Genomic DNA, 27,187 nt, shown 5'->3' on the forward strand with positions numbered 1-27,187 from the left:
AAAATGTTCCACAGAACATCTTACAGGCCAATCTGATGGAGACATTTTCTTAATTTAAGTTCACGATTCCCGGAGGAAGCTCTGGTTTGTGTCAAGTTGACAAAAAAAAAAAAAAACTTAAGGATGGATGGCCAGTCTTGCTGAATGGGATGCAAGGAGGCAGGGTCTGACCTGAACAACGCTAAAGAGGACTTCACAGTCACAAGCCTTGAAAAGTATAATCACTTTCCAGGGGTCCTCTCGCCAGAAATATTATTTAGATACGTATGTCCAATTTTCATCTTGAAATGGGGGGGTACTCCTTGGGAACTCAACCCTCCCGAAACAAAGACACAACTACTGAGCCTCAAAGGTTTCCCAGACTTTTGGGTTGGTCTCAGCTGTGGTCAGCAAAAGGATGTTTTGGAGAATGCCACAGCCCATTTCATTCTGCATTTGAGGAGACTCCAGAAATTCCTGCCAAAGGCAGAGACAGCAAGGAGGGCTGTCGTGGCCACAGGCTCACCCTCATCCTGGAGTAAGAGGCTCCAGGGCCTGGGCTTTGGGGCTCTCAAGCCGGCGCCACCAACAACTTTGGGCCAATCAGCGCGGCCCGGTGGCCGGGGCGCCCCGCCGCTCCGGCCGCGCCTGCCGGGGCCGAGGAGGGGCCGGGCCGCGGGGAGCCGGGCAGGGAGGTGGGGATTCTGGGAGCAGAGCTCATTTCCTCCTCCCGGCCTCCCCTGGCCCGCACCCCCTCTCCACGTGCGGCGCCCGGGGCGCGCGGCCGAGCAGCGGAGGATGCTGGGCATGTACGTGCCAGACAGGTTCGCCCTGAAGTCGTCCCGCGTCCAGGACGGGATGGGGCTCTACACCGCCCGCCGCGTGCGCAAGGTGGGTGAGCGGCCCGCGTAGGCCGCGCCACGTCCCGGGGCCGGCGGGGAGCGCGGGCCTGGAGGGAGCGGGCGTCCCTGCTGTCCCCCCGCGGCTGTGGCGAGAGGCTCCCCGAGCCCAACGCCCGGCGCCCCTGCCTTCCAAGCTGTCGGTGTGATCTGACCTCTCACTTCTCCTCCCCGTGGGCCCGGGCAGCCTGGAGCTCAGTGCAGGCCCGGGAGCCTCAGAGAGGAGGCCTTTCCCCACTGCTGCCCTGGGAGGATGTCTGAATCTTCGGCCTATTTTCTTTGCGCTTTTGAATTTTATTCTGGCGTTGGATCTCCCAGAACCGCACAGGCGTGTGATCCGGGCAAGCGCAGGTTGCCCTTCCTGTGTGATGACGCACTTCGGATGTTGGCTGTTCCTTGCGGAGATGTAGAAGGCAGAGCATTCTTAAGTTATAACCTTAGACCATGGTGCTTGAGCTATGGTGGGTTAGCAGATGTGAAACGAACCAGGGGCAAAAGAAGCCAGAGCAAGCAGAGCCAGGGTTCACTGAGCAGGGCCCGTGCTTGGTGCTTAGTCCGTTACATCATTTGACTTTTCCGGCTCAGTGCTCTCTGGAGCCAACTTTTAGTTCTCATTTAAGAAGTGAGCAGAGGAATTCTGCAGTTGGACAACCTGCCGAGTTAGTGAACTAAGCTTCAAGCCCATAGTTTCTGAATGGAAAGCGTATGTCGTTTCTAGAACATTCTGTCATGGAGCAACATGCTTTATAGACATTGCCCCCATACCTTCCCAGCCTCTCCTCCTAGCTGTCCCAGCTTTGCTTTGGTAGCGGATACTTAGAAAAGCACAGGTTCAGAGGTTAGCTCTCTAGAACCCATTCTCTGATACAAAGAGCAAAGACTAGTGGACAGTGCTGGGTTCACAACATGACCTACAAGAAGTTCCTTAGCCCAAGTGGAACCTATCCCCCACCCCCATATTAACCTATTTTGATGGCTATTTGGGAGAGTGTTCAAATGTAAACAAAGCAAAGATAATACTTAATTGAGCGATGAGTTGGGTAGATGTTGCCAAATGACCGATGGTCAAAATCAGTAAATAGTCTTTCAAAGCCAAATGCAACCATCACAAAGGACCCCCCTCTACATTGACGTTATGCTTTTGTGTCAGTCTTACAAAAACTCCCAAACGGACAGTTCTTGAAGGTTTCTCGTATAACGATAATTAAGAACCACTTTGTGTTCATGAACAGTAAGACACCAGACAGCTGTTTAGAAGTAACAATTATCACAAAGGCCTTGTTTTGAATTACTCAGATAGTTTTTAATAGTTGGGCAGTGTATTTTCTTTTGAGGTTTCTGTGTGCTTGTGTTGGGATGAAGTATCTGGAGTCATACTGTTGTAGTGTTGGTAGGTACTCATCTTCTCTTGCTACTGTAACTTTAACAGAAAACACAAGATTTCACCCAGGTTGCACCTAGCATGCTGACCACAGAACACGGCTTACAGTAACCCAGATATCTTTTGATATCCAGTTTTTGATACTCAGTCGCAAGGTTGTGGACAGCTTCACCGATGCCTTTAAGTCAGCTTTTCCCTCCCGGGAACAGCAGGGACAAGGCTGAAGCCACACCGCAGATGTTAGCTGCCTTGTAAGATCAAGCTGCATGTTCTTGCATGACTCACCTATTCCACCACGTCTCAACTCTTCACTGTTCTCCAGCTCACCCATGCACGTCTTCCCTGACTGTATTTCAAGAAGTCTGAGGAGATAGCAGTTGTGATTGGAGCTATGTTAAGGGCCTCTCTTAAAGGTCCCTCTTCTAGACAGATTTCAGGATCTTCCACTTTAGAGCCTGTGCTGACAGCGCCAGATGTTACATCCAGATGTTACATCCTAGCAGGTGTGGTTGTATAATCCTTCTGTCTCACAAAGTGATTAAAATTCAAGTTACCCGTTGATTTAAAAGTTCAGGGGTTAGAATCCAGAATCAGCTTGGGGAATCTTCCAAGAAAGGCCGTACTTGTACATTCCACAGGCTGATTTCGGGTTCCTTTTCCAAAGGGACCATGTATTTCTCTAGACTCCCCCCTTTGTGAGGCAGTTCCTTCAGTGGAGCCCTGCAACTAGATCTAGATAATTTGGGATGTTTTGTAATTACTAATTGGAGTGACAGTTTCATCTCGTCCTGGTCTTATAAAGAGACACACCTCTTGCAAATGTACTGATTAGTGTTTTATGCATTAAAGCCTGGGTGTGTGCTTTTAAAAAGGGGAAGAGAAAGTGTGTTTTGGAGCAAGAGCAGGAAAGAGTAGGTTCTAATAGGTTCCAAATAATGACACTTTAAAGAACGTCATCAGAGTTCTGGTCAGCACATTACCATGGTACCGGTGGGCACACTGAGGCCCCAAAGTATATAGCTGTCTCTTCAGTTCCCGTTCCCTCCCCACTTTCAACTGTCAACTCCCTGTCTTTCAGACCAAGGCAGACATTTATTTCTCATGGAAAAAAAATTAATGAAAATAAGTTTAATGTCCAGTTTGTAAAGATAGAATAAAAATTTAAAAAGTAAAGTTGAAAAGTGGTTTAGAGGAAAAATATATGACCAAAATAAAACAAACCAACCAATCAACCAAAGAACAAACAAACAAACGAAAAACAAAAGAAAGAAGCAAGCAGAGGAATGATTACCACGTTAACAGTAGACTAGAGTTTGTGTGAAGATGTGTTTTGCTAATTTTTTAGAAGGTTGACTGCTTTAACACCAGTAGATGTTTATCCTAGGGCTAAAATGACCAGTAGATGTTTATTTTATTTTCTGGTGGCTGATGGTAACTCACTAATCTGAAAACGGAGTCACTGCAGTGATACTGTCTCTGTTTATGCAGTCAGGTATCACCATGGGGACCAGTGAGGCCTTATGTTTCCTGCTGTCTTACAGATTTTTTTTAAATTTAATTTTATTTTTTTATTATTAGTTACATTTTATTAGCTCTGTATCCCAGTTGTATTCTGTTCCCTTATTCCCTCCCAATCCCATCCTCCTTCCCTCATCTTTTCCCTAACCCTTTCCAAGTCCACTGATTGGGGAGGACCTCCTCCCCTTTCATCTGACCCTGTTTTATCAGGTATCTTCAGGACTGGCAGCAAAGTCCTCCTCTGTGGCCTAGCAGGACTGCTCTTCCCTTGGGGGGTGGGGAGGTCAAAGAGCTTGCCATTGAGTTCCTGTCAGAAATAGTCCCTGTTCCCCTTACTATGGGAAACCAATTGGTTACTGAGCTACCATGGGCTTCATCCGAGCAGAGGTTCTAGGTTATATCCATACATGGTCCTGGGTGGAGTGTCAGTCTCAGAAAAGACCCCTGTGCCCAGATATATTTGGTCCTTGTGGAGCTCCTATCTTTTCCAGGTCATACTAACTCCCCCTTCTTTCATATGATTCCGTGCAGTCTGCGAAAGTTTGGTTATGAGTCTTAGTATCTGCTTTGAAACACTGCTAGGTAGAGTCTTTCAGATGCCTTCTGTGGTAGACTCCTGTCATACATCCAATGCACATCCCATTTGTCTTTCTAAGTGAAGATTGATCATCTTACCCCATGTCTGCTTTCTTGTCTTACAGATTTTTAAAGGCACATTGTAGAGTCACTTAAATCCAGTGTTTTCTCTGAAACTTTGTATTTTGCTTTTGTGATGTTATTAGCTACCAGTAATTAAATAATTTGTTTATAATTTCATATAGTCTAACTCATGAAACATTTATGAAGTTGTTGCAGTTGTCAGGAACTGTCCCTGCCACTGGAGACCGAGGGTGAATGAGAGAGATAGCAGTGGTGGATGCTTTTCTCAGTCCTTACTTAAGCCATGCAGCAAAACCCTGCTTCACAGGTGACAGAATGGGTGCTAGGGAGAGGTCTAGCCACACTAAAGTAGCTCAGATCATTCCACATATGAGTTGGGCATCCCTAATGTAAATTTTGAAATGCTCCAAAATCTGAAACTTTTTGTGTGTTTATATGGTACCGGAAATGGAACATACTACATGTGGCTGGGCATAATAATGATTGTATGAAATTACCTTCAGACAATGTATAAACTGCATATGAAACACATGAATTTTTTATTTGGATGGGTTTCATCCATACGTATTTATATATTTATCTGTCTGTATGCCTATAGCTATGTAATACCCTCCCTCAAATCTGGAATGCAGAATACTTGGTTTTTCATAGATCAGATTAGGCATTGTCAGCTTGTATTCTATCTATAAAAAAGGCATTTTCTCATAATCATAAAATTTTAAGCTCACAAATGCGGATTCAAGTGCACTCAAACACAAATATTATTTTACAAAAATAAGAAAAGAGTATATGCAGTCATTTACATTTCTCAGCAGTAGCCTGTGGGTAATTCTTCTATATTGGATATCTATATTGGCTCTTGTTCTAATAGCTCTTTTAGCAGTGGCCTTTTTCACTAGGCCATGCTAACTGTGTAAAGTAATGGGTTTGCTTGTGGTATCTTTATGCATGGATGTCATGTACTTCGACTAAATTCTTTGTACTCTCTTGACCCGTGTCTTTCCCTACTCATTTTCTTTTTCCTAAATAAACATGCTTCTACTTTGATGTCTTACTATTTTTTTTTAATCTAGACTTGGCATTTGAACAAAAATGTGATACCCATCTTTCTGGCCTTGGTTTGTTTCATGCAGCATGATCGTCTCCAATTCCATTGACTTGCCCACAGCTTGCAGAATTTAAATATTCATGGCTGAATGAAACTCCACTGTGTTTGTGCATATGTGTATAATTAATTAGTTAATTAATTTATTGTCACATTTTCATCATCTGTGCATGTGTTTAAGGACAACCAGCTGATGCCATAACCTGGTGACTGCGAACAGGTCTTTTATGATGATTGAACGCACTGCATAGTACAAGTGTGCCATATTTGTTTGCGTCATAGTTCACCCAGTCATTCAAACATGTTAATCGTACAAGGGTCTATATTAGACACTTGGCTAGAGCAATGAAGACAATGGATGTGTTGGCTCTTGTGAAGCCTCATTATGCACAAGTTAACCCCTCCACCATACTAGACCATGATAAGTGCTATAGGAAAACAGTGGAAGGAGGGCTGGTACATAAATGAGGAATGTTGTAGATGAGCTAGCCTAGCTAATTCTTATTAAAGTGAGATTTCACCAATGGTTTAAAGGTGGTAAAAAAACAAAACAAAACAAAACAACAAAACAAAACAAAACAAAACCCAGCCAAATATATTTTCAGAACAGCATTCTGGCCAAGGGGTCAAGTTATTGTGAAATCCTTGGACAGGCAAAGTTGCTTTGCCTATTGGTTTCCAAGGAGACCAGGATGGCATTCTAGGAGTGAGCCAGGGCAGGTCCTACAATATCTCAAGGATGTAGGTCTTAACAAAGGGATGGTACTTGAAGGAGAGCCGCATATCCTAGAGCGTTTCATGCAGCTGAAAGCTGGCATAGGGCTCCTTTGGAGGAGGGTTGGTCGCATGTTTATCAAGGATTACTCTGCTTGCAGCTGTGAGCATAATCTGTTATGGAAAAACTGTGCATACATTGACTGACTAGGATTTTCTTGGGTGTAGTTCTTGGGAGGCAATAAGTTTCAGACTGTCAGCTCTAACAGTGTATTTTGGAGGGAGAGCGTAGAGTGTAAAAGAACAGGAAAGATCCAAGGGCTTAGCCTGAGAGGATTGAACTGTTAGTAACTGAGATGGGGAGTTTGTGTGGAACAAGTTTGAAGAGATGGATGGTTGTAGAGCAGTATATGTTCAATTGCAGGGTTTTTTTTTTTTTTTTTTAGATATCTGTTAGATAACTGGGACAGTCAGAGACATCAAGATGAAATATATACTCACGCTTTCTTCCACCTTTATTCATGATTGTCATACATTTTATCCTATGTGTAAACTTTATAGTTACAAATTTTTCCTATAGATCGATTGCCTTTTAGAACAATAAAACCCAAAAAACTCATTGTTATCTGCTGTATTAGTTGCTCTTTGTTTTTGTGATAAAACATCATGAACAAAAGTGACCGAGGGAAGGAGTTTGCTTTGGCTTACAGCTGCAAAGACAGAGTTCATAACGGTGGCAGACAGCCAGAGCGGGACAGTTAGACACATGCAGAAGGCAGAGACAGTGAACCGGAAGTGGAGCATGACCGTATGTTACCAAAGCTCACCCCAGTGATGCACTTCCTCTCGCAAGGCTACACCTCCTAGAGCTTCCACAGCCTCTTCAAATAGTGCCATTAGCTGGGCACCATTTGTTCAGTGCCTAAGCCTATGGATGATAGCTTTTCTTCCAACGATCACATTCTACTTCCTAACCCTCATAGGCTCACGGACATCTCATGATGTCAAATGCATTAGTTCATTGTCAAATTTCCCGTAGTCTCTGACAGTCTCAACAGTGTTCAACCAGTTCAAAGCCTAAAGTTTCTTCTGAGACTCACCCTTGTTAAATTAAAAAAAAAACTTACATATTTCCAACATACAATGGCAGAGAATATAACATCCTGTTACAAAAAAGGATAATGAAGTAAGTGAAGGAAATACTGGACCAAAGTAACAATAAAATCCAGTACAACAAATACCAAAATACCAAATCCTATAGCTCTATCTCTGCTGTCTGAGACTTCTGTTTTAAAGGGGTTAAATATTCCTCTTACTCCAGCTTTGCTGCCTGCAACCTGTATCTTTTCTTGGGCTGGCTCTTCTCCATGCATACAGCTCTTGGTACATATCTCATGGTTGCTCTAGCCTCTCCACTGAAACTCAGCCTTAACATTCACACCTCTATGCAGGGGCATCTTAAGGCCTCCTGAATTCTCTGGGCCTACTTGAAGTGACTCTGACCCTGCTATTACATCACCTTGTCTCAGTAGCTCTTTGAAATCGTAGCAGTAGAATCTCTGACCCCTTATTCTTGTATTTTCCATATTTCAAAAGCCATGTCTCCATAGATAACAATGCCATGTTTGGTTACCTTCTTGGGACAGACACTGGCCTCCTTAACCATTACATTAGCAATAGCTTTGTTGAAGCAATATGTTGAATATGCAATAGTAATATGTTGAAGCAGTTGCTTTCAGGGGCAGGCAATCTCTTAGGCTTTCTCCTTTCACAAATTAGAGACTCAGCTGTATAGGGGCTTTCCCTTAGCGTACCCTTCCCTTTATTCTAGGGGAGAGCAGGCCTCTTCTTAATGGTGCTAATCTCTTTTAATAGTCATAGCCTCTTTTCCAGCACATGCACTGGGAGACACATTAAACTGACTAGTGCAGTTTTTCTCTCCAAACTGCATTGTGTATGTATTCTTTTCCCCCTACTTGCTCTTTTTTTCGTTGTAGACTTGCATAAGAGTGACCAGTAATTACCATACGACAAACTTATTATCATACTGTCTTGAAATGCTTTCCACCAAAGAAATAATTTTTTAAATTTTAGCCCTGGGCAAGTTCTTAGGGCGTGGGCAGAAGGCAGTCATATTCTTTCCTAAAGCATTAGGATCGGCTTCCAGTCAACTTGTTAATATTGTGTCCCTCTGAAACCTCATGAGCCAGGCCACTGCTGTATGCATTACTCTAGTTCCACCACCTCCCTCTCTTACTAGAGGGTGCTAATCTCTGAGTAAAGCGTACAACTACTATTCCAGTTCTACGTCCCAGAGCCTTTATCCTAGTTAATTTTATCAATGGACTTTTTGCAGTTTCTCTTATTAAACCACATGTGCAATTTTACTTTTGAATCTGTGAATGGAAGTTGCTTTTCTCTTACCTTGAATGATTTAAATGTCTTTCAGTGCTTTTCTTTTGTTTGTTTTTTATATTTAGTGTCTATTTTCTCAAGGTTTCATGATTGTTTATATTGGGTGATGCTTTGTGTTTTACAGATGATATCTTAATTTAGCTGGAAATCTTGCCAGGTCTCTTGGTTTATCTCTAAAGTTCAGAGAGTTTATTAGAGTTTGCCTAGGCTATGATACCACCTTGCACAGGAGTGAGTTACTCTTACTTCACCTACACAAGAGTGAATGATTCTGATGTCACCTTGCATGGGGAGTGACACTGATGTCACTTAGCATAGGGGTGAATGACTCCAAGGTCACCTAACTTGGGGTGACTCTGATGCCACTTGACAAAAGAGTGAGCACCTCTGAGGTTACCTAGCATGGCAGTGCCTGTGATGTAACTTGAATAGGAATTGTTGGGGTTGGTCTGGTGCTTGTATTTTGATCCTAATTACTGGCTCTCAAAATCTGGTTACTTCCCTATCCTTGTTGTGTAAACTTGCTCAAGATATTATTCCTAATTGGTTAGTAAAAGAGACCTGTACCTGGGCAGGGTGGAAGGAGGTAGGCATGGCTAAGGTTCTTGGGGTTTGGGGACAGGAGAATCATGGGAAGGAGACAGATAGACGGGAATACAGGAGAAAGGAGGATGCCATGATGGGTTAGTGTGAAGAAAGAACCATGTGGGCCAGGAGAAAGGACTCCAAGGATGGCATGGAAAAAACACCAAGTTGAAAAATATAAGTAAGTAATTATAAGATTATGGAAGGAAGAAGATATCCCAGATAGGAATGGTTAAGGAGGATGGTATTGGATGGGGACTGGGAAGTGGATGGGGAGGTTATTGAGACAGCATAAGTGGAAATATCTGCCCAGCCCAAGGTAAATAAAGCAATTATAAAATCTGACAGGTGTCGGTGTCTTATTGATTATAATACCTCTGTAACAAAAATAGGTTAATAATAAATGATATTTTACCTGATACATTTTTTTTCAACAACAGCGATGAATGAGGCCATTTGATCTACAGGGGCAGATTTATCTTCAGCTTTGGAAAACTAACTTCCGAATTACTGTCTTTCAACCTACTTTTTAATATTCTCTGAACTATATAGATTGGAGCTGTCCTTGATCTGTTCTCCATAAATCACATTCTTATCTCTCTTTGTTTTCCTTTGAGAAATGGTTTCCTTTAATTTGATTCTTGTTTCTTCCTGTGTTTTAATACATTTTCTAAAAATACTCAATTGTGCAGTCATATTTTTTAATTATTAGAAGTTTTCATTGATGGTTAAGGAAGAGATGGCTGAATGGATAACGTGCTGGAGAAGTATTCAGATCCCCAGAGTCAATGTAAAAATGCTGGGGGGCTTTGCAGGTCACTTCTAATCCAGAGTTTAGGAGATGGGATCGGGGACCCATGGAGCAAGCAGTTAGCTAGACTAGACAAATTGGCGAGTTCTGGGTTCGCTGAGAGATCTTCAGTAATTAAAGTGTAAAGTGATTGAGGAAGACACTTTATGTCAACCTCTGGCCTTCACAGCCATGTGCATACACATATGTAGTCTCACACAGGTACACCTGTACGCAGGGGAAAATGCATACATTCCCCATGCAAGTTAGTTTTTATTGAAGAACATCTCTTGAGTTGCTGTGTTTTGATGTCTCTAAGTTCCATTAGGAAATTCATGTATTCTCTTTTTATTATAGTTAGTTTTCTTTGGAGCAATGTGCTGGGGGAAGGACTTCATGCATCTGAAGTAGGCCTTATATCACTAGTTTTATCTCCAGCCTTTGAGGATTCTGTCTGCCAAAGGAGTTTCTTTTCGTAACCCCCTGAGTTGGCTTCCTTATTCACTTTGATCTCATGCTCTCTGGTAGGGGGGGAAGCTGTTTGTTTAGGCCACTTTTGTGGTCAAGTCAACCCTGCAGGTGACAGTAGGCTGCTAAGTGCCATCAATCAACTCTCTGGTGTCCACGCACTTTTCTGCACATCAAGGGCAGATGCCTTCCCCATGTCAGGCTTTGAAGTTCTTTTCATAACTCTAGTTTTCAGTGACTGGTGCAGGCCTTTCTACTATCTCTCTTCCTGCTCATTGGCCTCATGCTGGCTCTTTCCGACTTCAGGCCTCACTTCCAGGCAGTAAATCAAAGATTCTAGTGGCAGTTTTGCTGGGAAAATCAAGTATCTAAGGAAGTAGGGTGGAGAGGAAATATGCTGCTTTCTGGTATAATATCTCTACGTTTATGCCTGTGTATGTCTCTTTCTCTTCTTCACAACTCTGGACTGCTTCTTTCACATGTAGTTCATGTGACGCATTCACATTGCTTAGTAAGGAGTTAAGAACATCATTGCATTTGTTCCCCCTGATGCCTGCTGTAGCACCTGTGAGTAGTAGCCACGCCTCCATTCCAGGTGCAGAGAGACAGAAGTAACAAAAGCATTGGATATAGTCTGTAGTTACTGGATATATTCTGTAGTTGAGCTCTATAAAGCCTGAGGTGGTCCCACATGATGTCTTTGAAGTGGAAGTTTCTGGTTTCTTTGGAAATTCAGTTGTGTCATGTTAGAATATGTTTTTTGTTTGGTTCCAATGTTGGGATGTGGGAATGTTTTTCCCTTGCAGAAAACAGCTCCCGTGAGAGGCCTTGTGGTGTTGGTCAGCTGAAAGCTACCTAGTACAAGGGGCATGGTTTTGTGAGCTGTAAAACATCCTTCTGTGTACTTTGAGAGGGGTTAGAGAGAAGCCCACAGACAGTGAGACAACTCTTTCTGCATCTCTACGCTTCTGCATTCCTCGGCTTTGCAATAGTTCCATCCTTTGCTGAGAGAAATGCTCCCGAGACCTGCTTGTGCTGCTCTGCTGGAGTTTTTCTGCTTTGGCCAACTTGCGCCTTTTGGGCGGAGTCTATAGAATCTTAGCAGCCTGCATCCCGAGGTTTTGTTTTTCCTCTATCCTAGTGTATTTATTTGGGTTCTCATCCCTTCTTCAGTCCTTTGCCCTTAATTAAATCAACAAATTTCTTGATTCCTTTTCCTGTGTACTAAGAAGAGGAAATTATTGTTTGAGTGGGGTGTGTGGACTTGTGGTGCTGAGAGGAGACGATTGGAGATGAATTGATTGATTGGAGTGTGTGGAACTGCGGCACTGAGAATATATTCTCATTGGTGGGAGTGGACCCATACCACTGAGAGCGCATGTCTAGAGGAAGTGGTTGTTTGGCATGTGTGGATTGTGACATCAGTGCATACCGAGAGTTTTTAGGAGCAGGCTTAGGTTGCCCCAGATCACATGTGCATTTCATTGCAGAAAGAGTTTGATGGTGAGTTTGTAACTATAGAACAGAATAAAGGCATAAGCCAAAGAGTTTTTCAAATTCATTGGTGGGGACATTTTGTGGGCCAATTACAGCAAAGTGGGGAACCCTTTGCTATAAACTCAGATCTATTGAGACATTTGTGTTCTGGGTCACTGGAAGCTAGTTGTCTGTAGCGTTATGTAGTCCAACAGTTTCACCTGATGGTCATGAGGATGATAGGTCAGACACTGAAGAGGGCAAGATGTGCCTTGTTAGGGAGCTAAAGACAGTGCAAGATAATTCTGCTCTGGGATTATGACACTGCAGCACTCCACAATCAGGAAGTTCTAATCAGTCCTTCAGCCTTGCAAAGTCATCAATAAAGGTTTGGCTTTTATTTTCTTGGAGACCCGAGTTCACATTATTTTTTTGCAAAAAAAAAAAAAAAATAAGGGTGAAATGCATGATAGTGTGGCCTGAAAGTTAAACATATCCATTAATGACAAATCCTAAAATTTGTTACAAAAGCACCTTATTTTTCCATCTGTTTTCAGATAGGCCTGCACCTTGTTTTCTTCAACTTAACAGTCTTGAGTACTGAGTGTCTGCTTTGAGGAAGGCAAGGTCTTGCAGACTTGCTGTCCTCTGAGTCATGCCGAGTCTGAGTCAGTGCTGGCTCTCTACAGATGCCTCTAGTTTTTCTTAGCAGACAGAGTGTAACAAGGCTACTTAACCTCCAAGAATCACTTCTCATACTTGTTCCAGAGGGGAGTTTCCACTAAGGACTCTGAAGTCCTTGTCATGCTGTGATAATGTTAATTCCCCTGTCACTGGTCTCGTTTCTTCTGCAGCTTTTGTTTGCCTGTCATCCAATACTGGTCTTATCTTGAGATACAATCTCACTATGAAGTCTGGTTGGTTTGTACCTCACTGTGTATACCAGGCTGGACTTGAACTTGGGGCGTTCCTCCTTCCTCTGCCTCCTGAGAGCCATGGCTGAGATGACAGTCATGGACCACCACTCTTGGCTGGAGGAACGGTTGATTTTTGAGGAGAACATCACTAGAGCAGTGTGTCTGTCTGATGCAGATTGGAGCCCCTCCTTGTTTGAGCGCGAAGTGGAGCAGAAGGAATGCACAGCCTTCTGTGTCTCCAAGGACATGTCTTCTCTAAGGATCAGGCTAGGTCGTTGGCACTGCTGCAGCCAGCAGCCTTACTCAGCCTCCTTAGTCTTGTTTAGCTTGTTTAGCATACCTTCGATTTGAAAACTCTCTGTAATGTTTTCATCCTAAGGTTAGCATTCAAGAAACGGTCTTGTGCTGGTGATGTTGCATAGTGCATAAGGGTGCTTGGTGCCAACTCTGAGGATCTGAGTTCAATCCTTGGGACTTACACTGTGGAAGGAAAGTAGTCCTCTGGCCTTCACTTGTATCTTGTGGTGTGGTGTGCACATGCGTGTGGAAAGTAAATAAGTAAATAAATGAATGAGATTTTAAGAAATGATTTAAGGAACAGTCCTGGCTCTGCTGCCATTTGTGGCTCCCCAGGCTTTCTCTTCTTCATGTGTAAGTTGAGGGGCTGAGTTTATCATTTTTTAAAGCTATATTAAGTTTTTTATTTCCCGCAGTTTTTAGTGCTTATTAAATACTTTCTAAATTATTTAATTTCCTTTAGACATCGAGTTGTAGTTGTCTTCCCGTTAGCAAAGTTCATGAATAATTTCCCCGTAGGTTTGATCCCCTTACATACCTCTACTCCCACATGAAGGGAAGGCTCTCCTGGAAAATCCTTCCAGGCAGGTTGGAAGTAAGCACAGCACAGCACGAGTGACAGTCTGCTTTCTGTATATTGATACACAGAATTTCTGAAAAATGGGATCCACTAGTGCTGTACTCTCAGGCTCTGCTCAAAGCAGCATCGGGGGAGAGGTGAGCCATGGGTAACACCCTGGGTTCATTCCCCTGCACTGTCCACAGCTGGATTTGGGGGCCCACATGTGTAACCAACACAGCAGCATTGAGTGCAAGAGCGTGAGAACCTCGGCAGCTCAGTGTCATGTCAGCTACATGTCAGGTTGGAGGCTAGCCTGGCGTACACAGGACCATGGCTCAAAACCCACGGACAACCATGAACAAAAACAATCATGGAGTTGGAGGCCAGCCTGGGATGCGACCACACCTCAACACACACACACACACACACACACACACACACACACACACATAAACATGTCTAAAAATATACTTTGAGTTGGAGGCCAGCCTGGAATACGTAAGGCCACATCTCGAATACATACACACAAATGAACAAATAGAAGTGTCCCTTTAAGTTAAATATGGTCTAAGTCCTCACACATTTAGAGCCTATGCCTCACAGCTGACGCACCCCAGTCTTTGCCTAACAGTTGACACACTCAGAGTCTAAACCTCACAGCTGATACAGAGTCTAAACCTCACAGCTGATACACCAGAGTCTCTACCTCACAGCTGAGACACCCAGAGTCTATACCTCACAGCGGATATACTCAGGGTCTATGCCTCACAGTGGACAGATCAGGAATACATGTTTATCTACATGATCTTTTCCTCGTGGCTTACAGGGCCTTTGCCTGTGGGTCTTAGCAGGGTACTTGTTAGAATTCTGTCCCTACACTCCATTTCCAGATTCGTAGGATTTGTAGAATCGCAACAGCCCCATTGATTCTGATGCAGTGTGCTTCAAAGATTGCATTTTGAGACTCCCGTAGATAAAGAATGACCACCAGGCTGCTGGAAAGGTTGGCAGGAAATTTTAAATCTTATTTATGAACAGCCTTCCTCTGAGAACTGTAAGCATGCTTCTTTCTTGTTCAAAATAGAGATGAACTTATGGAAACCAGGTGATGTTTTGGGTGGTGGGCTTGTCTCTCAGTCAGGCGAAGCTTTGTGCTTTTCATTCTAACCCCCTGCCAGAGGCTGTGAGGAGGAAGAAGCAGAGAGCACAGTCCTCAGATCTTGTCAGAATTTGAGAGCGGAGCGGTTAAATTCTTTTATGTTGGATTCTGTGTTGTGGATTGAAGCTTGTAGACTAAAACAGATTAGGCTAGATTTAAAAAAAATATGGAAACATTTTGTGTTAATATTAATATTAGCTCATATTAAATAGTTAATATTTTAAACTGAAGGTGTAGATGAAAAAGATTCCAAAAGATAAACTGGTTTGTTTTTGTAGCTGGTTATCATATTGATTCTTTTTTTTTTAATTTTATTTTTCTCATTAGTTACATTTTGTTAATTCTGTATCCCAGCTGTATCCCTCATTCCCTCCCCAATCCCACCCTCCCTCCCTCATCTCCTCCCTGCCCCTTTCCAAGTCCACTGATAGGGGAGGACCTCCTCCCCTTTCATATGACTCCGTTTTGTCAGGTATTTTCAGGACTGGCTGCAAAGTCCTCCTCTGTGGCCTAACAGAACTGCTCCTCCCTTGGGAGGTGGGGAGGTCAAAGAGTCAGTCATTGAGTTCCTGTTAGAAATAGTCCTTGTTCCCCTTACTATGGGAAACCAATTGATTACTGAGCTATCACTGGTCACATCTGAGCAGAGGTTCTAGGTTTTATCCTCTCATGGTCTTTGGTTGAGTGTCTATCTCAGAAAAGACCCTGTGCCCAGATATGTTTTTGTGGAGCTCCTATCCTTTCCACAATATTGATTCTTTTTAAATGTAATCATTGCTATACAGGGTGAAAAATTTGGCCCCTTTGCTGGAGAGAAGCGAATGCCTGAAGACTTGGATGAAAACATGGACTACCGATTGATGTGGGAGGTAAGGGTGCTCTGTTAAGCATTAGGACTGTGCTCCTCGTGGTATAGTACTGAAGTTGTATGGCCGTGGAGTAAGTATTGGTCCCAGTTGAGTTTTAGGCACTGAAATATCTTATTGTTTTTAAACATTTTTTTAAAATTATGAGTACATGTCTGTATATGTGGTGTGTGTGTGTGTGTGTGTGTGTGTGTGTGTGTGCATGTGAGTGGCTGTGGAGTCTAGAAGACGGTATTAAATCTCTGGAGCTGGAGTTACAGTAATTATAGGTAGCCTGACCCGTGGTAGAGCAACATAGCCTTTTAGTTTTGGAACCATCTTTCCAGGCCTGTAATGTCTTCATTTTGAAGGTAAGCATTAAAAATATCAGCCTGCTGAAATAGTCTGCTAGACAATTGTTTTAGAACTCTGTAATTTAAATAGTGTCACTAGAAATGTTATTTTCTGTGTTTAAGGATATTTAGATATCAAAGTAAACCTGCAGTTGAGCTTAGGATTGGATATTTGTAAAGGAAATTGTGCTTAACTTTTAACTTTTATTTCTCTACTGAAGTTCTGATTGTATAGAAGTAACTTTATACTAGTTGTTCAACCCAAACTTCCAAAGCAAGCTATACTTATCTTTAGGATGTTCGTACTAGGAACTAGTATGGGTAAATTGTCTTTACCATATGAAGTTTCTCTTCTGTGAGATTTGCATATGCGAGTGTGTGTCTTCTTTATCATGCAGATTTCACATCTCAGTTTTAATTACCTTTGTGGTCTCTAGTTGTTAGAAGAGGGACTTGAGAATCGGAACGGGGGAACCAGAGGCTTGGAGACAGTTGAAAGGGGAATTTGAAGACCTTAGCAGCAATAGTTCTATCAGGTAGGCAAGAACCGAAGCCTGTGAAAGTCGTAAGTCAGAAAATGTTATTTTGTTTTGTATTATATCTTGTATAGTATTTTATTTTGTATTGTATCTCTTTTTTACTTTTGAGACAGGCTCTCATGTATCTAAGGCTGGCTTGGAACATACAAAAAGGGATTCATTTCAAGGTTTACATCATGTAGTCATGGATCTGACGTGTATAGGTGTGGTGGTTTGAATGAGAGCGACCCCCATAGGATCTGATGTTTGAATGTTTGGTTCGCAGTTGTTGCCACTGTTTGGGTAAGCTTAGGAATTGTGGCCTTGCTGGAAGAAGTGTCTCACTTACAGTGCATACACCATTTCCGGTTCACTCTTCTCTGTGTCCTGCTTGCTTCTGGCTGCCATGTCTACTGCCTGCTGCCAAGATTCCTGCCATGATGGACTGTTTTCCCTCTGGAACTGAAAGCCCCCCTAAACCCTTCCCTCTGCAAGTTGAGTTGGTTATGGTGTTATACCACAGCAATAGGAAAGTAACAAACACAGAGGTGAGGCCCATAGGCTGGAAGCTCAGATGACGGGTAAGGCTGTCTGTAGCCTTTAGGCAGATCTGTTTTGGAAACCCGAGATCCTTCTCTTAAAACTCTGGACCTTTTGAGCGAGAGTTCTGCACATTTGGGTCATCTCTGTTATTTAATGTGAACTTTCTGTACAGAATATCAGGGTTAGTGTTTGGGTTTTTCACTTAGTATGACAGCTCAGCTGGGTGACAGATAAAGTTATCAGAGCATGTTGTCTGCAAGTAAAGCACACATATTGCATCCAACTGTTACTGGCACTGTTAGTACAGTTAGTAGAAAAAGGCTTCCAAAAGGGTTCTTCAGCACAGGGGTCAGGAGCAGAAACTAGCAACAGCCCACACTTGAATTCAAGGGAAAAATGTTATTGACACTGTTTTATTTAGCATAATGTTTTAGTTGCTCATTTTTATGACTGTAAAATGTTTGTATGACTTCTACTGTTTCTGTAGGTCTTAATTTTCTCAGCAGTTCATTGTTTTTGTGTAAGGTTTTCAGAAATGTGACAAAGGAACTCCCCTCCAGCCCCTCCCTCATTCTTAAAAATAGCGATATTTAAGAAGTTGATAAAGGCTTTTCATATTTGTTGTCTGGAAAGTTTTGTGATGAAACCATTGCTTTACACAGCTGAGGCATTTTTAAGCAGAGAGTGACTAATTTTACTCTGAAAAGTAAATTCTGAGAAAGGAAGTGCAGGGCTGTGTTTCTGCATTTTACGTGTTGGCTCCTGCAACTCTTCAGTCAACATCTTCACTAGGCTGGTTTCACATGCCTGCATCCGCAGTGTTCTTCCTCTGCCACTCACTGAACTTAAGGTCTTTTCATGCTCGCTGATGTTAGAGCTACGTGGCAGGGGGTATATCATATTTTACTTTGTACTTACTGTTCATGCTTTGAGTGAGTTACGGTTTGGAAGGTATAAAGGCTAAAACTGCCTGCTTCAAGCTTAGTCTTTCTCTCAGGAAATCTGTTGTATTTAGTCCTCTCTGTGTCCTTTCCTTCCCTTGTTTTAACTCCCTTCTCTCTTTATTATTATTAATCTATTTGTTGGCAGTTTTTGTCCCTCAGCTCTTTTCTATCCCTCTTCAACTCCATTTTCCCATCTCCCTTCAAATTCCCATCTTACTTTCATGTCTTTTTTTAGTTTAACCATGGCTGCCTGTATGGAAATGGGTCTTGGAACTATTCATAGAAGTATGAATAGCTCATACTTACCACATATCACAGAGATAATAACATCTCTCACCCACCACTATTAACTCTCCTGGGCATACATGAGTCCATGAGGCCCGCCTCTCTATGTGACTGAATGTTGATGGGCCATGTTGTGGAGACTGTGCAGGCCACCATAGCTTTTGTGAATTCAGGACTGCCATAGCTTTGACATATCCTTAAGGTAGAGTTTCATCGTCCACTTCCCACTGACTACATTCTTTCTGCCCCTTCTGTGCCTTGAGAACTGATTTGGGTGTCCAATTTAAGGCTGAGCATTCTGTAGTCACTTGTTTTAGAAATCTTGAACTACAAATCTTCTTAGCTATCTTGTGGCCACAAATCTCTACATTAACTGCTGTTCATTGCAAATACAACTTCATTGATTAAGGCTGAGATCCTCACTAGTGTAGGGTATAAACATAAGTATTTAGAAGGTATCTTGACATGTCCATTTAGTAAACACAAATAGTAGTTTCATCTAGTGCCTGTAGTCTCCCCAAATATGAGCCTTTCACCAGCTCCACAGTACTGGGTATGGATTGCTTCCTGTCGAGAAGGACACCGATCCGATCGGAAGTCAGTTGGTTATCCCCGTAACAGTTGTGCCAGTATTACACCAGTAGGCACAGTTTGCTGGGAAAGTTGGCATTACAGCATACTATATTCAAAGTGAAGAAAGACATTGTTGACTTTGCTCCTTTCAGTGCTAGCATAGCAACTGCTGGGACTATGAAGGCTAACCAGCAGGAAGGAAGCTTCTAGTACATTGGCAGCATGGTTTGGAACCTAGATGCATGTGTCTTCATCAGCAGGCTCTTACTGTCCAGTTCTGATAATCAACCAAGAGAAATGGTGATAGCCTGTGTTACTTTGGAGGCCCATGGGACTTTCTGGCCAATAACTCCTATGGAGCTATTCCACACCTGACACAGAGATTAATAACACATGGCTTCTAGAATTGATATTATGTACTCTGTTCAAACTCTCTCTCACCTCTCACCTCTCCTCTCCTTCCCTTCTCTTTTTTTTCCTCTCCCTTCTTTCCCCTCTCCTCCCCTCCTCTTCCTTCTCCTGCATTCTCTTCCTCTCCCCTCTTTTTCTCTTCTTGATCTGGTGTTCATTTTGGATTGTCAGCCAGTTTTTGTTCAGTATGCTGTTGTAAGAGAGCGGAAATTTTGTCAGTGGTAGGTCTTCTGAGGCAATATTAAAAAACAAAGCAAGCAAGCAAAAAAGCAAACAAAAATACAGAGAACACCTTTTGATCTGCCTGGGTTCTCTACTCTCCCTGGTTTACTCCTCTTCATTATTGTGGTACATGAGCTGCTTCAGAACTGGGAGTTATACTTGATAGACCCTTTTAATCTCCTGGTGTTGGCAGTGCTAGAATTCAGAAGGAGCGGAGAGAAAGAAGAATAACTAGCCTTCCTATTGGGTCTTTCCTGGAACCCTTTGTTATTTTCAAAGGGAGAAAAGGAGAATACGTTGCTCTCAGGGTCAAAAACCAGTTATTGGAAATAGGTTTGATATGCCCTATAGCTCTATTATTTACCACCATGCTGCTCGTAGATGGCTAATCCTGCTCAGGTTGTCACTGTGGTATATGAGCCAGCTACTGGTCAGAATACCCAGAAATGATGTCCTGACAAGACAGCATGAGGCACAGCTCTTTCTCAGTTCATATTTGATTTGTGTTTTTGGTGCTAATGATTCTCATGGACAAGATAGGAGCTCCTGATGGCTTTTTTATATCATAGCATTAGAGGCATTAGCCATTGGGCCTACTGATACGTATCAGCTTCTAGCAGTATGGAGAGTACATAAAGGGATCTTGTAAGCCATGGGGAATGCTGACATTGCTGGGAGCTTTTCCTTCCTCTCAAGATCCAATTTGGGATTTAAGATGTCCACTGCTTCTGAGCATTTCATGGAACTTCAGGCTTTTCCTGTATTGGTCACCAGGATTTGAATGTAATGCTTTTTGATGGCTTCAGAATTTTACTCTTATTTTAAAGTAAAGCATATCCCCAGAAGAATGTTGCATTCCTTAGGCTTTAGGCCGGCTGTGGGACCTGAGATTGGAGCCAGTGCTTGACCACAGATGCTTCCCATGAATAATTTGGTGGTATGTGCCCAGTTGTCTGTACTGTAGTCTTTTCCCCACTTAATTAGGCGTCCCTTTGCCAGGTGGTTTACAGTTAGAACTACATATCCTTTCCTTTCATTTTCTTAGACTCATTTTAATACTAAATTACATCCATGTGCAATTGCCAAAATTCTCAGTAATGCTTTGTTTTTAAATCTCCATCATCCAACCCTATAATACTTTCTTAGATTTCACATCACAGTTCAGTTACCTCCCTCCAGCACATACCTTGACACAGATTGTGCATTTCATTTAGCACTTACCCTTAACCATTATCCAGATGTTCCAAAGCAGTCAGTGTACTATCCACTGTATGAATCTTTCATACAGCTTTGCTCTGCTGGCTAGGGTTTCCCCTTCCTTCCCCCCTAGAACTTGTGGCCCTGCCTGCAGGAGTTTTGTGTCAAAACTATTCTGTTGGGTCAAAACTGCTCTTAAAACTTGCTAATAGGCAATTTAAGAACTCATGTTCAGATTCTTCAAGAATCAACTAAAAAACTGATTCAAGTGAAATATCCAAATTCTAGTGCTACATGTAAAATTTGACATTCTCTTATTTTCCTAAATTCATTGACTGGAGGAGCAGTAAAGAAAACCTTCTCCTTTTTAAAAATCCTACAGCCACTGGATTTGTTAATTATTAATCATTCCCGCCTGCTAGATATTCACATATTATAAATTGCAGCATGTTAAACTGCTTTAATTTTACTTATTTTAGTTTGAAAAATAGAGTAAATATTTATTATTATTATTATTATTTGACTAAATAATGTTTTAAAAATACCCCTGTCTAAATATTTGAGGTTTACGCGTGATTTTGTACAGATTGCTGATTTCCTATAGTTATGGCATTGTTTTAGAATAATGGTACTCACCTGGTGATGTGAGCCTGGTGCTGAAACTGATGGATTTTTAAAAAGCTATCAATAGCAGTCCCTATAGCCTGTGTTTGGAGCTTCACACTTAGCCTGTAGGCAGCACAGCTCTTCACACTGGAAGTGGTCCTTACTTGGTAACTTCTCTTTGTCATTGGTTCTACTTGATGAAGAACACACAGGAACCAGATGAAGTAGAGAATCTCTACATTATTAATGAATGGGTAATAACACTTAAGTTTGTATGGCTCCAGAAAAATTTCCTTAGAGCATGTGGCCAAGACCCCAGCCCAGAGGAGGGATGCTATACTGTTTCTTACTTCTTGATATTAGAACCACTTGTGGCAAAAATTAGGTCTCCAGGGTGGATCCTAAGCATCTTCTTGGAGACTCGGTTCCAGGCAATGACTGCATGGTGGGCAACAAGAGAAGGGAGGCCTGCTGTTGTGTTCCTTACTCTTCAGGACTTCACTCAGGTAAAGCCAGATCCTTGACTATGCCTCAGAAAAGAATTTCAAGACACAGGGAAGCACCAGAGAGTTAAAGGTACGGGAGAGTAATTTAGACTGAAGCATGGACATTCAGAGAAAGGACATTCTTAGTTTCCTCCATCATGGCTTTTAAGTTACTTTGTTCAAAGGATGAGATTTGCAACAAGGTTTAAAGATTAATTATGCAAGCTTTAAAATTAAGTTAAAAAATACAAGTAGGTTTACTTGCCTGGAAGAATGTGAGGAAAATCATTCTTTTTTTTTTTTTTTTTTCAATGCAGTTTATTCAGGAACCTTGAACAATCATCTGACCCTGGGGAAAGCCAGCCCACAGCTTAAATAGCCTCTGGGTAGCCAACCCCAGGGTGCCACGTGGGCAGTGCAGATAGGTCCACATACACGGAAGCAAGCCAGATCCTCCGCCTTAGCCAAATGTGGAGTTGTTGAGAGCACTCACCATCGGGAAGGTGGAAGGCAGAAACCAGCTCCATCTTTAAGGCGCGGCATTACGCAGCTCTCTACAGTTCCCCCTTTTTGTTTTAGACGCATCAGGCAAGAGTAGAGGTCTGATCTCTGATATTAGAAATACATTGGGACTTTGTACCGATGTTCATTTAGGTTTCACCCAAAGAGCATCAGACTCGTCCGATACCTTTTTCTCAGAGGCGGGACCTGGGGTATCAACCCGCGGAAAATCATTCTTAAAGAATGTCCTGTTGTGTATGAAACGGTTTGGTAACCGTTTCTGAGGTCTTTGATTAGCTTTGGGGATGAGAGAGGATGCCAGTACTGTTAAATGCAAAGCCACAAACATTCTGGCTCTGTGCCACCAAGCACATTTAGTTGATTTTAGTGTCTCTTAGATGTGTCTTGGAAGATGCACCCTTTTTATCAGCTCTGGTAAAATTTTAGAATTGTAGTCTGTCCCACCTCAATTTCCCCTGTGTGTTTATACAGAAGGTTGGAGACAATAATGACCCATCAGACTGTATGTAAGGTTTCTTCTGCTGGAGAAGGGAGTCATGAGGAGATTTAAGCTGTAGAACAGTGCAGTCTTGTCCTCTGAAGCACAGGCTGCAGTGAGGCAAGAGCAGCACTAACCTGAGTGACATAAGGGAGCCCTATGTATCCAGACTGTTGTGGTCCAGTGCTGATTTGCTTGTGCTTAGGACTTGGGTTTGGTGATGGAGTGGGTGAGGTGTTATTGGAAGCAACTAACACCCAGAGGGTTTGCTGATGCTTTCGTGTTGAAAGAAAATAATCAAGAGAGACTTTGAGATTTTTTTTTTCTTCTGAGTTTGCTTTGGGCACAATATGGTTCTGATCCTTGGTGATGGTTGTCAACCTGACAGGACCTGAGTGATGCAGAAAGCAAGCCTCTGGGCACCGCTGGGGGGTTATTTGGAATAGGTTAGCCTCTGGGCGTGCCTCTGAGGGATTATGTTGACTGGGTTAACAGATGTGGCAAGACTCAGGCTAATAGTGAGTGGCACTTCTGCCTGCCGTGGTCCTGTAATGTAGGGGAAGCAGAGTGCGCAGACTCCTCTGCCCTTGACAGTGGACACAATGTAACCAGTAGTCAGGTTCCTGCTGCTCTGACCTTCCTACCATGATGGTCAGGAGCCTTGAACTCTGAACCAAAACAGATGTTTCTTCCTGTAAATTGCTTTGGGGCGGGGATTTGATTGTAGCAATAGGGCAAATACCCAAAATAGTGATACATCTAGTGAGGGGGCCCTTGGACCAATGGGATGACTGAATCAACTCGTTTCCAATCCTGAAGAGGTTTTGTTGTCTAACGATGATCTTTACTCCTAGGTTTTTGCACAGTATACCTAAAATATAAATATTCTTGAATAAATGTTTATTTCATATTCAATATTTGATAGTTATTGAATAAATATATAACCTGTGCTTGTAATGTAGCACACTTAGAAAGTATGTGATTTGGCAGTTTAAAAACAGCTTATTGATTGCCTCTTTTCTTGCTTATGTTATATACATCTTTCTTTTTTTTCCATGATGAGAGGATTTGACTGAAATTCAGTCTGTAAAGGAGCTGCGTGGCTGGATATTGAAGCAGACATTTTATTTGCCTGTTTTTTCTTTTGTTGCTGTTGTCTGCTCCTTACAGCTGCTCTGCTGTTGGGAACTTGACTCAGAACCAGTTTTCCAATGTGTTTTAGTTTTTGGAAAAAATGTTTTCAACTCTTTGAAATCTTTTATTTTTTTATTGTTTATAGAAATCCTTTTAGGTGTTTGGAACAAAGAAGGTTCCTTATGAAATGTTTTTCTTTTGCAGATGGTAAAATTTTTAGGTTCCAAATGGAACCACTTAGTGGAGACATTAGTGGAAAAATACCACCTATGAAGCATTTAGGATGCTGGAACTAGTGACACAGATGTCATAGTGTAGGGTATCCCTCCTGACACTAGTCCCTCAGCTAGTGGGGCAGGCCAGTGAATATTAATGCCTTCTGGAAGTATTGCTTTAGCCTGAGACCATCCTTTGTCTGCTCCTCTACAGTGGCTCCTACGTGCGTATATCAACCAACTGCTGGCCGTTCAGCCAGTCCTCACACAGGGTTAGACGTGTGTTGAAGTGGCTGCATTGCGGGGTTGAAACAAACAGAGTTCTTTATTTGATGAGTTTGCACCTGCTCATTGTGGCCTGAACCTTACTTAGAACATGGCAGGGATTCTGTCTGACAGATGCAGTTGTTTACAGTTACAAGCAAGTTGATGCTGCTAAATTATAAAGTCCATGACACAGTTTTTGGGCCCACTGCAGGCATGGCTGTTAAGCAGCTCAGAGATGCTATTCAAATTCAATCTCATTTTCCCTTTGGTAGTGGCTTAGTCTTACTGCTGGCAGATACCACGGAGGATTTCATGCTCATGTTAATATACTACATGTTAATATGCTCCTCGCTTATCTGAGCAATTTCCTAAGCACATTTAGACATTGTGGTAAAAATGTAGTTAACTCCATAAGAAATATTTTAGAGAAAGCATTTCAGGTCCTTAAGAAATCTCCTGACAGACGAATGTATGCAATTGTGGAAGTAAACACCTTAGCAGTATAGTAAAATTGAGGGATTGGCATCAGTTTCAGAATTTATTGCAGAAGTAAAAACAAAAGAGCTTTATAAAATTAGTGGCTATCAGATTTTCTAAATGTTTTTAGATTTCTAGTTATATACTACAGAACAACACAGACTTTAAGAAAGTGTGGTGCTAGGAGGGTATATTCATTAGCTTCGCTCATGTATTAGTTACTTTTCTGTTACTGTGACGAAACACCACAGTTAAAGTAGCTTGTAAGAGGAGAGGTTAACTTGAGCTTATAGTCCCAGCACCATCATGCAGGGAATCATGGCAACAGGCGGACCTAATGGCTGGATCAGGAAGTGGAGATCTCACATCTTAAATTCTAAACACAGAGCAGAGAGCAAACTTGAAATGGCATGGGTCTTTGCACTCTCAAAGCCCTCCCCGGGTGACATACATCCTCCAAAGGTCACACTTTCTAAATGCCTCCAGCCCGCAGCACCAACTGGGGACCAAGTTATTTTTAATAAATGCCTGCCACTATAGGGGACAGCTCATTTAAACCACTACATCTCCTTGGCCTTCATTGTCTCATGGCCACAACATAATGCACAATTCATACAGTCAACTTCTCAAGCCCTCACAGCCTTTCAGTCTCAACACTGTTTAAAACTCCAGTGTCTCCAGACTCAAGGCAATGACTTAATTGTAACGTATTGTGAACATTTCTGTCACTGCATTTCCCTCCAACATCTGTTGTATGAAGGTGTAGCATCTCCCTAAATTTCCAGTCTCTGGATGGCGCATGGTACTGACCACGCCTCATATGCTTGCTTGCCATCTGAATATCATTTAGGTTGGGCTCTTTTCTCATCTTTGACTCTTAAAAATTGGATTCTTTTCTTATTTTGAGTTTTAAGAATTTTCTGTAGTTTTTTGGTTACCAGCAAACATTTCCTATTAATCTGTGGATTATCTTTTCTTTTACTTTGTAGTATTTCTCATGGAACACTTTAGTTTTAATGAAATTCAAGTTATAATTTTTTTTTCTCATGGATCATTGCTTTGGTTTTGTATTTTAACAGTCATTATCAAACAAGGATACTTAGGTTTCCCTCTGTTATTTTCTAGGAGTTTGTCTATGGGTTATCATTGTTGTGACAAAAAACACCACGAGCAAAGCAACCTCCGAAGGAAAGGATTTATTTGGTTTACACTTCCACATGTCCATCACTGAAGGAAATCAGGACAGAAACTTCAACAGGGCAGGACCCTGGAGGGAGCAGCTGACGCAGAGGCCACGAAGAGACACTGCTTGTTGCTTTGCTTCTAATGGCTTGCTCTACCTGATTTCTTACAAACACGGGACCACCAGCCCAGGGGTGGCATCGTTTCACCAGGGGTGGCAGCGTTCACCATGAGCCAGGCCCTCCCGCCTCAGTCACTAATTTAGAAGATGTCCCACATGTTTGCCTACAGCCTGATGTTACAGAGGCATTTTCTCAGTTAAGGCGCCCTTCTGTCAGATGACTTTAGTTTGCGTCAAGTTGACATAAAAGTAACCAGCACAAAGTTTTATAGTTTAGTACTTACGATTAGGGACATACAAAGTGATTCATATTGCAAAGATAATTTTTGTGAGAGGTATAAGTAATTCTATGTGTAGTCAAGTTTATTTTATTTATAAATTACACTTTATTCACTTTCTATCCCCCTGTGGTTCCCTCCCTCCTTCCGTCCCAATCCCTCCCTTCCTCCACCCTCTGCATGCATGCCCCTCCCCAAGTCCACTGATAGGGGAGGACTTCTTTTCCTTCCTTCTGATCCTAGTTAATTAGGTCTCATCAGGAGTGGCAGAGTTGTCTTCTTCTGTGGCCTGGTAAGGCTGCTCCCCCCTCAGGGGAAGGTAATTAAAGATCAGGCCAATCAGTTCATGTCAGAGACAGTCCCTGTTCCTATTACAATGGAACCCACTTGGACACTGAACTGCCATGGGCTATATCTGTTCAGGGGTCTTAGGTTATCTCCATGCATAGTCCTTGGTTGGAATAGCAGTCTCAGGAAAGACCCCTGTGCTCAGATTTTTTTTGGTTCTGTTGCTCTCCTTGTGGAGTTCCTGTCCTCTCCAGATCTTACTGTTTCCCACTTCTTTCCTAAGATTCCCTGCACTCTGCCCAAAGGTTGCCCATAAGT

At 42.4% G+C, this 27,187-nt stretch overlaps 1 protein-coding gene across 3 annotated transcripts in view; it reads left to right on the forward strand.

Annotated features, from left to right (window-relative positions):
• The first annotated feature begins 601 nt into the window (after positions 1–601).
• Positions 602–27,187, forward strand: part of Prdm5 (PR/SET domain 5) — a 153,162-nt gene continuing 126,576 nt past the window's right edge. The window contains exons 1-2 of one of the 3 annotated variants that reach the window (XR_009588146.1): positions 602–870; positions 15,711–15,794. Coding sequence is in view for 2 of the 3 variants with exons in the window: in XM_060373751.1 (XP_060229734.1) it covers positions 778–870; positions 15,711–15,794 (177 nt within the window). In the remaining variant the exon portion in view is untranslated. The remainder of the gene's footprint in view (positions 871–15,710; positions 15,795–27,187) is intronic. The other 2 variants (XM_060373751.1, XM_060373750.1) reach the window with 2 other exon arrangements.

This window comes from Meriones unguiculatus, chromosome 21 (assembly GCF_030254825.1).
Source record: "Meriones unguiculatus strain TT.TT164.6M chromosome 21, Bangor_MerUng_6.1, whole genome shotgun sequence".
Classification (NCBI taxonomy): Eukaryota; Metazoa; Chordata; class Mammalia; order Rodentia; family Muridae; genus Meriones; species Meriones unguiculatus.